The sequence below is a fragment of the Caretta caretta genome, chromosome 14 (assembly GCF_965140235.1).
Source record: "Caretta caretta isolate rCarCar2 chromosome 14, rCarCar1.hap1, whole genome shotgun sequence".
NCBI classification, from domain to species: Eukaryota; Metazoa; Chordata; order Testudines; family Cheloniidae; genus Caretta; species Caretta caretta.
This window is the reverse complement of record NC_134219.1, coordinates 19,103,073-19,113,628: the sequence shown is the minus strand read 5'-3', so window position 1 is coordinate 19,113,628 and position 10,556 is coordinate 19,103,073. Positions and strand designations below refer to the sequence as shown.

Below are 10,556 nucleotides of genomic sequence, written 5' to 3'. Positions count from 1 at the left end.
GACCCTCCCACTGGGACCCCAGCTTGGTTAGAAATAGAAAACAGAGGGGCTGCTGCCCCTCACATGTCATCCGAGCACAGCGCATCTTGTCCTGTCCCCTAGGAGCACTGTGGGGAAGAATGCAATGAGGCCTCAGTTCGGAATACAGCCAGGAGACACAGCATAAATCAGGAGAACTTAGCACTTCCTGCTCCCCGCAGACTGCCCGTCTAAGCCGCAGGCTGGCTAGCTTCACGTTACATAGCAGGGCTTTTGCGTCAGCCAAGCGTTCAGTGGTGCACAGATTTTGTTGAATGTAGGGCTGGTGTGTTGGATGTTTTAGGCCTTCGGTATTTTATGAAGGATGGGATATTTTGGAGGCATTTTGATTTCACTGGGCCTGATTCTTAGAACAACCCCATTGAGGGCAATGGGGTTATGCTAATTTTTGTCAGGTGAGGATCTGATCCTGTTTCTTTTCATAACCACTCTCCAGCATCCCCCCTCTGGGCTGCAGAGGCCTGATAGGCCCAGTTTTCCAAAAAGGCCTCTAATTTTCAATGTCCAGTGTTGGACGCCTTGGGCCCAGGGGTGAAAGTAACTTAACGGACTGACCAGTATGCAGGGCGGCGGGGGTCCTGAGCAAGGTGTGTGTGTGTGGGGGGGCTCAACCAGAAGGGGCGGGGCCTTGGGTGGAAGGGGCAGGGCTGGGGCCAGACTCCCCCAGCCAGCCCTTCAGTGTGGCCTGGTGGTGATTTAAAGGGCCCTGGAGCTCCGGCCCTTTAAATCGTCGCTGGAGCCCTGGGGCTCCTGGCCACCACCGCTACCCCAGTGATCCGGCAGCAATTTCAAGGGCCCAGGGCTCCAGCCGCCACTACCATTACCCCGGGGCTCCGGTGGCAATTTAAAGGGCCCGGGGCTCCCTGCTGCTGCTACTGATACCCCAGGGCTATGACAGCGATTTAAAGGGCCGAGTGCTCTGGCTGCTGGCACAGTACCGATAGCTGCGGCCGGGAGCCCTGGGCCGTTTAAATCACTGCTGGAGCCCCAGGGCTCCTGGCTGCCGACGGTAAGGTTGGCTGTGTACCGACTCTTCCCGGGACGCCGGACTGGACTGGACCGGCTTACTTTCACCTCTGCTTGGACCAGATTTTCAAAAGAGCTCAGCGCCCAACTGCTCCTACTGAGGTGTCTGAACGAGAGGCTTGGTTTTCAAGTGTGCTCAGGACCCGGTAGCTCCCATTTGGGACAATGAAAGCTGCTGGGAGCTGAGCCCTTTGGAAACCCTGGCCATTTTATGGAGGTGTTTAAATGGAAGCTACACTCTCTTGAAAATCTGGGCCCTGGAGCCTGACAGAGGTGCTGAGTGGCTGAGCCTCCTTTTGCCTTCAAGAGGTGCACCTGGAAATGGGGGGACCTCCAAACTTGAGGCCATGTTTTAAAACTTGACCCTCGATAAAGACACAAGTAAAATGAGTGAGCACTGTGTAGATGTCAGGATAAAGTGCTCCCCTTGAGCAAGCCACTGCACTGCCCCGTGCCTCAGTTTCCCCATACGTAAAATAGGGATAATGATATTGACCTCTTTTGTCTAGTGCCTTGACAGCTACAGATTAAAGGGTCTGTGTAAAATCCAGGGATTATTATGTGCTTTCACTATATGAAATCAGGAAAGAGCGAGTTATGAAGAGCACTAATTGTTGTGCCTTGAAGAGCATCTGCATCTGTAGGAACAGTTTTCAGAGTAGCAGCCGTGTTAGTCTATATCCGCAAAAAGAAAAGGAGGACTTGTGGCGCCTTAGAGACTAACAAATTTATTTGAGCATAAGCTTTTGTGAGTTACGGCTCACTGCATCAGTGTGACTAGTGGCTAGAGCAGGGGACAGGGACTCAGAAGATGTGGGTCCATTCCTGTTTCGGCAGCTGACTTGTTGTGTGACGGCAAGTCAATGAAACGCTGTGCCTCAGCTTCCTTGTGCATAACACGGAGACGAGAATGTTTCCCCTCCTTGGTAACGTGCTTTGAGACCTCAGCTGGGGGGTTGCTAGATCATGCAGAGAATTCTTTTTAAAAATGCACAGGAAGTGTTATAGATACAGCTTCCCTTATCCCCAATCACAGTGAAAATGCTCTGAACAGGAACAGAAGGTTACCAGCTACTTCGGATAAGTGAGTGCAGTTCATCCACCAGGGGAATGTTCCTCGCTCACATCATCTCAGAGTTTGGCCCCATGCCTTAATTTGCTTCTAATTCTGTCCTTTGGCTGCAATTCCTTTTGCATGGCATAGCGTTATCACAGGGAATGGGAGCCAGGGGTCAAAGCGATAGGAGGACTCCTGTGTTGGTTCTGTGAGCATCTAAGGGGAGCTGGTCTTAGGCGCCACTGGAGAAAGCTCAAAATATCACTCTCCGAGATGAGTGCTTGGTTTGAGGGGTGTTACTAAACGTTGACGATGCCTGTCTGTCCTGTTGCTAATGGGATCAGCTGCCATTGATTCTCACTTGTGTATGGAGGGAGAATTCCTGGGGGAGGGGAAGGAAAGGTCACCCAGGAGCGTGAGTGAAAAGTTTTCCATTTCCTCCAGCACAGGAGGAATCTGAGGATCCTCATTTGTGTGTTTTCTGACCAAGGCCGGGGTAATACCCATGCTTGGGGCCTGATTCTCTTCCCATGTACACCAGTATGCTACTACCAGTAACCATTACAGTAACTAGAATGAGGGAGAATCAGGCACAGTGGATTATTACCACTGTAAAACCAGGGTGAGTTAGTCCAGAACCAGCCACGCTTCCCTCAAACCTCCCGGTAACCTCCCTACAAAATTCAAACTGGATTAACACATACGTCAGAAACACAAGCTGCTTTTTCTTTAATTGTGCTGCTTTCACTTCTTGTACAACCAGCCACGACTAGTCTAGCATTACTGTTTAAAAACAAACAACAAATAAAACCATCTAAGCCGATATTTCAATAACTTAATTTTAAAATGTTGTGGGACAGCTGTAATCATAAAAAAAAAAAGTGTCAATATTACAGGCTCTCATTACAGATGGGAGAGAAATACACCATAAAAAAATGAAAAAAGCAAAAGGCTTTGGGTGAGCAGCAAAATCCATGGCACTGGAAACAAATGAGTGCAGATTGCTATGGCACAATCTCTGGACTCAGCGTTAACACATTATGAATCTGCTGAGACTTTGCCTTTACAATGTTGCACTTTCAAGCAATGCAACACTGAAGTCAATATTGATTTTTTTTTCTTGGAGATGTATTTTACTTTCAAGCACTGTTTCCCACGGGAACATGAGTGAGCACGTAGGTCTCTGTGCAATGCTGACTGCTCGTGGAAAGGGATCTCCCAGAAATCCTCTGAAATCGATTCCTCCTCTGGAAGTACCCGCTGCTGCTATGGAAAGAGCGTTGTCTGTTCCTCAAGTATTCCTTGTAGTTTTTGGTTAGCAGGGTGTAGAGGAAAGGGTTGATGCAGCTGTTGCTGTAGGTCAGGCAGGTTGTCAGATAGTTAATGTTCCTCATGGCCTTGGGGGACAATGGAAAGGATTCGTAATATTGGAAGAGAAGCTGCCAGATCCAGAAGGGCAAGAAGCAAGCCCAGAAGACCAGCACTATCGTGAAAATTAGATACAGCACTTTTTGGTTAGGCAGCCGCTTGGTCTGTTTGAAAGAGGCTGTTTGGGACACCCAGTAGGTCCTGGCTAGTCTAATGTAAAGGTATCCAATGATCACCCCTGGGCCCACAATGCTGGTACAGAAGAGGATGGTCAGATAGATTTTGTAGGACAGCTTGCTCCAGGTGGGCATGCAGATGCTTTTGCTGTCTCTTTGCACCAGCTGGATCATGATGAGCATCGGGAGCGTGAGCAGCAGAGACACCACCCAGATGACGACGGCAATGGCTTTCCGGTAGCTTTTGGACCTCTTCACCGTGTCCAGGGGCTTCAGCACTGCGAAGTAGCGCTCTGTACTCATGACCGTCAGGGTGAAGATGCTGGCGTGCATGGTGAGGAAATCCAGACTGAACAAGATGCGGCAGCCAACATCTCCAAAGTACCATTCCTGGATGAAGTATGTTCCAACGATGAAAGGGATGGTGAGCAGGTAGAGCAGATCTGCCAAGGCAAGGTTAATGATGTAAATGTACATAGAGGCAGAGTATCTCAGGTAATGGCACATCACCACCAGGGTGTAGACATTGCCCGTCACACCGATCACACACATAATGGAGAGGATAGTCCCAATGGTGCAAGTGGCTATCATGTCCTCCATTGAACTGGTGGCTGGAGCACTGTCCTGGGTGGCATTGTAGGAAAGGTTGGGGCTGATTTTGAATGGGCTCCCGTCACTTGCCTCCGTGGCCATCAGGGTGGTTGCTGAAAACCTGTTCTCTAGCTCTTCATTTACAGACATCCTCTTGAACAGCTAACTCAGCTGCTCTTCTCATAGCTTGGGTGTTCTCAGGTCAGTTCTTTCAAGCTGGGGGAGTTGAACAGGTACGAGGAGCAGGATCATTTCTTAGCAGGTTTTCATCGGATGGAGAAAGGACTCCCTGACAATGATCTGCAGAATGGATCCCAGTTTCTACACTAGGCAAAATGTATCAGAAAAACAGTGAGTTAGATGTTTGGCAAAGCAGCAGAGAATATTATGCGGTAGCCACCCCTCTCTGAGGCACATTTTTGCACCGCTTGTGCAGGCTGCAGATGTTCTGCAGTGTGCAAAGATACACGTGATTTTTTTGCAAGATCAGGCTGTGGAGGGCCCTACCCCTCACTATAGGGCCATTTTCCAGGTTGCTAGTCAGAGGGAAGCATAGGAGGACATGCAGATCACGAAAGGGTTTTATAACCACTACCACAAGACTAGACAGGCTTCAATTTGGTGTTGAAAAAGAAAGGCTTTCTGAGGTTTAACAGCCATCACCATTATGAAACCAGTCTGCTCTGGCAATTTCTAAACTTCTTAATATGAAGGAGTCTAAGACATCGTGAAGAGGGATAACGAGCATTCAATTAACATCCTGCATCCAAATCTCTCTGTATTTTGTGTGTGTGTGTGTGATACACACAGACTGAATTCTACACAGCAGCCTTACACAGAGAGGTCATGCTCTTCACAGAACAACTTTTCTCTGAGGTTCTTACTATAACACAGATTGCAATTTGCACATGGTAGTTAACTGAAAAAAAAATCAGAACTTATACTCTACTTGCATATAAAGCCATGTTATTGGTGAATTCACTAAAAGTGAGTTCTACTGTGAGTGTATATACAATTGTTATGTATTTTGACTCAGTGAGAATAAATCTGCATACTCTCTTTCTCTCTCTTTGTATGCAGACACACTTTCTACAGTGCCTGAATTTCCAAACCCTTTGGACCTGGTGCTCTCCATGAAGACCTCCACACGCACTCTGTGTTTGCATTATATATTTTTACTCACTTAAGCCCAGGCTGCCCCTTCCCCTGGAAAAACCCACAGGAGAAGGCTCTGGAGTACCTAATCCATGCCAGGCTACCCCCAGCTGAGATTTCCCTCCACATTGTCCCCTCAGGCCTGATCATGAGAGAGGCAATGGGGTCAACCCCCAACCGGGGCAGATCCCTGAGAGGGTCAGTGCTTCCACAGCAGCTCTGGTTCTTGCCCTTCCTCCCATTAGCTCCCTGGCAATGGACCCACAGTGCCAGGGGCCCTTCCCTGGCTATGGCTGCAGGCAGGGTGGGAACAACACTACAGCTGCCATAGAGCCTGAGGGTGGAGGATATGCACCCGCACCCCATGGCTTGCCCACTCCTCCACCTGGCCCACCCAGACACCACTGCTCCCCCAGGGTATGGCAGTGCCAATGGGGCTTGTGCAGAGGGTCCATATACAGGGGCAGTCTGGTGCCTAGAGACCCCCACCCCCTCCCCGGGCACAGCCCTTGGGGCAGGGGTACAGGGCACTAGACATTCCAACAAACCCATTAGCCGTCCCCAGCCTCTGCAGAGGCAAACACCCCCGGGGGGGAGGCGGGATCAGAGCCCAGCGGGGCCCGTTCTCCACCCAGCCTGGCCAGGTCTGCTGTGGTCCAGTCAAACCAGCCCGTCAGATGCTCCAGAGCCCAGCAGAACTGCACAGCCCCTGCCAGCTCCCCTCCGCTGCCGGGCCGCCCGGGAGAGCGAGCCGCACGACAGAGACAGCGCCGCCCCCCGGGTCCCCAGCGCGCCCCATTGGAGCGCAACGCCGGCGGCGCGATGCGCCATCCGCGCCCCGCCAGCTCCAGCGAGCCGCCCTGGGGGGCTTGGCTCCGCTGGGGGAAGTCCGGAGTGCTCCCCGCTCGGGTGGAGCGGCTCCGCTTCACCCCCTGGCTGGAGCTCGAGCTCGAGCTGAAGGCGGAGTCGCCCTGTCTTCACTGCGCTTGGAACCCGAGTTAGGAGCGCACCTGCTCGGGCAGCCCAGACCTACCTGGAGCGGCGGGGCGGTGGGGTCTGTTCCAAGGGCCCGGCGCTCGGATCCCTGCAGCCCCACTTGTTTTCCTTCTCGGCGCCTGAAGAGGAGCGCAGCGCTTGGATCAAAGGGCAGGTTTGCGGGGAGAGCCCGGCACCTCCCGTCCTCCGCTCCGCCGGCTCCAAGCGCCGTGTTCGCTCAGCCCCTGACAATGCTACTTCCAAGAGTTCACCTGATCACACAGAGCCCCCAGGCTGGGCGGCTCCCCAGGCTGGGAGTCGCAAAATTCAGAAACCTGGGGAAATCATGAGCGTTTTAAAGCAGGTAGTAGTAGTAGCTGGCATCACCCCACCCCCCATGCACCTACCCTACACACAGGCACCCCCATACACCCTCCCCACCCCATACACCCCCTATATACCCATCCCCATTCACCCCCATACACCCCTGTACAGCCCCCCACTCATACACCTCTATACACCCCCATACACACACACACACACTCATACACCCCCCCATACACACACCCCCCCTACCTCCCCATACACACCCCTATTTGCCCCCATACACACACACACACACACACACTCGTTCCCTCCAAGCAGCAGTTCAGAGCATCTCTCAGCAGTCACAGGCTTCCCAGCTGGTCCAGCCTGTTCCCCCAGCACTGCTTCGGTAGCCCCGGCACGTTCCATTTATCTACAAGAGGAACGAAGCTTCATGCTCAAACCTGGCTTTTAAATCCAGCTGCTGAAGTTTCCTAGGGAAAAAATAAAATGGTTTGTTTGTTTTTAAAAAAGGGGATCTGGGAGCCAGAACTTTCCAAAAGCAAGGACAAGCCTGGGCAGACGGCGAGAGACCTCTGTGCTCAGAAGCTACCTCGCCACGTGTGTTTGAAATTTGTGCCCCCTTTGCCTGCTATTTATGTTGCTCCATGACGTTCGGCATCGGGTAGCTCTGACTGCAGCTAGCTGAGATCTTGTTTAAAGCAGTGGCATTTTGGTACTTGAGACTGGTTTGGCTGTCTCCCCACCTGACTGGCCAGCTGTGAGACTTAACCCCCAGCACTAGTTATATTCAAAACCTCTAAGCCCCTATTTAGCCTGCCCAAACTGATGCAGATCTCCAAGCATTGGCTGAGAAAGGGCTAAATTCCCGTAGGGAGGTTTGCCTGGCCCAGGAAACTGTGTGCTCCTCGATGCTGATATCAGCTGCAAAGAGGAGTCTGAGTTTATTTCCACTGGAGAATTTATTGCCAGACGATCCTGCATCTGTCGGGGTATCACGCACAATACCTTCTTTTTTAGCCCCACAATAGCAAACAGTTGTCCAAGCAGCGTAGGTTAAACTGATTCCCTTTCATCAGTATTACAGAAGGGAAATAAAAACAGAGAGCAGCTGGAAAACACCATTCCGAAAGGGGCTGGGATTGAGAAATCACAAGGCTAAAGGGTCAGCAGGAATTTTTTTAGCAGCTGAATATTGGGAGGGTGGTTTGCAAATCCTGGGCCTAAACCCTATGTCATTTACCCTGGCATTACGACCCGGAGCTCCATTGACTTCAATGAAGTTGTTCCTGATTTACACCAGCATGAGTGAAAGGAGACGTGGGCCCCTTGGCTTTGGTGATTATTTATATCATTGCCTGGGGAGATGCCAATCAGGCCCATAGTTTACTTTGCTGGGTTGCATTCCAATGGCAGCAGCAGGTAGATCAGTGGCTCTCAGACTACTGTACCCCTTTCAGGAGTCTGATTTGTGTACCCCCAGTTTCAGCTCACTTAAAAAGGACTTGCTTACAAAATCAGACATAAACATACAAATGTGTCCCAGCACACTTTTAATGAAAAATTGCTGACTTTCTCATTTTACCATATCATTATAAAATAAATAAATTGCAATATAAATATTGTGCAGTACTTACATTTCAGTGTATAGTATTTAGAGTGGTATAAACAAGCCATTGCCTGTATGGAATTTTAGTTAGTACTGACTTGGCTGGTGCTTTTTATGTAGCCCGTTGTAAAACTAGGCAAATATCTAGAAGAGTTGATGGACCCCCTGGAAGACCTCTGTGTACCCTGAGGGGTACGCAGACCTCTGGTTGAGAACTTCTGAGGTAGATGATACCTCCAAGCACAGATCACTCTGCTGTCTTTTATCTGAGCTGCCAGCACATGGCAGTGCTGTGGTCCATCCAGCCCATTCCAAATTTCCATGTCTTGTGCGTTTATGCTCCCTCTTATCTCTCCATTACTAGCCAAGAGTCAGTGGCCTGATTTAATTCCTTCTTTGGAATCATTTCTTCTTCATTCTCCATTTTTAATATTCCTGCCTGCTGGGATTTGCCAAGGTGTCTTCACTGCAGTGCTAACTCATGCTGTCTCCAGGTGAATTAACGCCTCTCCAGTTAGCCTGGTTCCAGGGAGAATGGCCAAGCCATGCAATAACACTCCCACTGCACAGAGCTGGCTTGTTGGCAGCTGATGAACTGTGCTAACTTGAGCCTTTTACCCTCTGTGGGCCAGCCACCTCCAGTTGAAAGGGGAGTCAGGTGCCCAGCCTACCTATGACAGGTTCAGCTGAATGGTAAGGGTCACCCCAGCTCCACATGGGGTGGTTAACTGCCTAAGTAGCTGGAAGGCAATTCATTAAGTAAGGAGAACTTGGTCCTAATAAAAGATTTGGGAGAGGTCAGTTGAAGAAAGCCCCTGAGGAGAAAGGAAGCTCCCAAGGAGGGGATCTCCTAGGGAGTCTGACCTAGGCAAAAGCTGTCCAGGCAGGGTTGCCAGGGAGAGACCCTGAGCAAGCAGGGAAAAGACTGCAGAGCTCTCCACAGAGAAGTATGAGGCCTTGCAGTGAAAGAAGCTGCTGCTGGCTTGTTTTGGGACTCATAAGTTTTATCTGGGCTCGGAAATAAGAACCTTTTAAACCAGTGTATAAGTGCTCCTTTCAGACGGCTTTAGTAAAGGGAGAAACTCTGCTGGGTTTCTCCTTGACCAGGCTGCTCAAGAGACTTAGTTGTTTCTTCATTGAAGGGGAAACTGAGGCAGGCCACAGCAGAGCTCAGGAGGTGACAGAGCTCCTGCTACACCACTACACTTATCTTAAAGGTTACATGTATGTGGATGGGACTCAAGTTAGGAGCAAGGCAACACTAGAGCGATAATTCAAGTTAACTCTGCAGCAAAGCCAAGCTCAAAGTCAACATCATTATTAGAGATGGGCCCAGCATCAACCCCCCCCCATCCAAACACCCTGAAGTTTAGGGCTCATTGATCCAGATCTGAATTTTGCATCTAGGTCCCATCTCTTATTAAGATTGAAAACAGCTGATTTTGTTTACCAAACTGCCCTTCTCCTTCCACTGGCGAAAGAACAGACAGTCAATCTCAAAACCATTGCTGGTTTCCCCCCACACGCACATCTCACAGGTAAGTCTGCTGCTATTCTGGATCTGGTTTGTTGTTCTCAATTGCAGTTCAGCTGCTGTGACTAATGTTGAGCATTTTGGCAGACTGTAAATATATCATCATCTTCCCTTCCTTCTTGTTAATGTCCTTTCCTCAATTGTCAACTGCCCTGTTATTTCCTGCTGATCACTAGCAAAAACGGCTTTAAAAGAATTATAACTGGAAAGATTTTGGCAGCATCCTGTGGGTTATTATTTGGTAGGAAGAATTTTCTGCCAATCCATGTGCTTGGGCCTCCTGTAAGCGTAAACGTAAAGCAAGAGTAACCCCACTAATTCAATGAAACAGGGTTTTGTACCAATGTAATGTGTGAGTGAGAGGAGAACCAGTCCCTTTCACACTAACGCAATAATTAGAAATTTGCCTTCAGTGAAAAGGTTATTAATAAATAAACAATATTAAAAACATCTTTTGAAATGTAAATTGGAACTGGGTGGCTCAGGGGACTGGGTGGCTGGGCTGCGCTGGCTAAATCCTTCATCACTAGGTTGGTGATTCTAATCTAGCCTGTCTCAAAGGTATCATTTATTGGTGGCTTGCGTGAAATGAACACGATGATCTCAGTATAGTTTCCAACAGATAGGTGTCTCTACTCCAGAAATGAGAGGGCTTCCTCAGGAGAGAGGTCAAGGTTCAGACGGGGCTTGAACTGTCTC

General features: G+C 49.8%; 1 protein-coding gene across 3 annotated transcripts; it reads right to left on the bottom strand.

The window, feature by feature from the left end:
- Nucleotides 1-2,827: 2,827 nt before the first annotated feature.
- On the bottom strand, nt 2,828-7,625 carry UTS2R (urotensin 2 receptor). Of its 3 annotated transcripts, none has more exons than XM_048817251.2 (3): nt 7,158-7,625; nt 6,446-6,722; nt 2,828-4,583 (listed from the first exon to the last, which is right to left on the bottom strand). In XM_048817251.2, the coding sequence occupies exon 3, from the start codon at nt 4,405-4,407 to the stop codon at nt 3,262-3,264; it is 1,146 nt and encodes a 381-aa protein (XP_048673208.2). In that variant the 5' UTR covers nt 4,408-4,583; nt 6,446-6,722; nt 7,158-7,625; the 3' UTR covers nt 2,828-3,261. The 3 variants fall into 3 exon arrangements, with proteins under 3 accessions (XP_048673208.2, XP_048673210.2, XP_074975445.1); XM_048817253.2 differs by having other exon boundaries at nt 2,828-4,578; XM_075119344.1 differs by lacking the exon at nt 7,158-7,625 and adding an exon at nt 7,014-7,132.
- Nucleotides 7,626-10,556: the final 2,931 nt, after the last annotated feature.

What these genes read in the sequence shown, in the direction of transcription:
- UTS2R (XM_048817251.2), bottom strand. Translation starts at nt 4,407, where the DNA reads ATGTCTGTAAATGAAGAGCTAGAGAACAGGTTTTCAGCAACCACCCTG.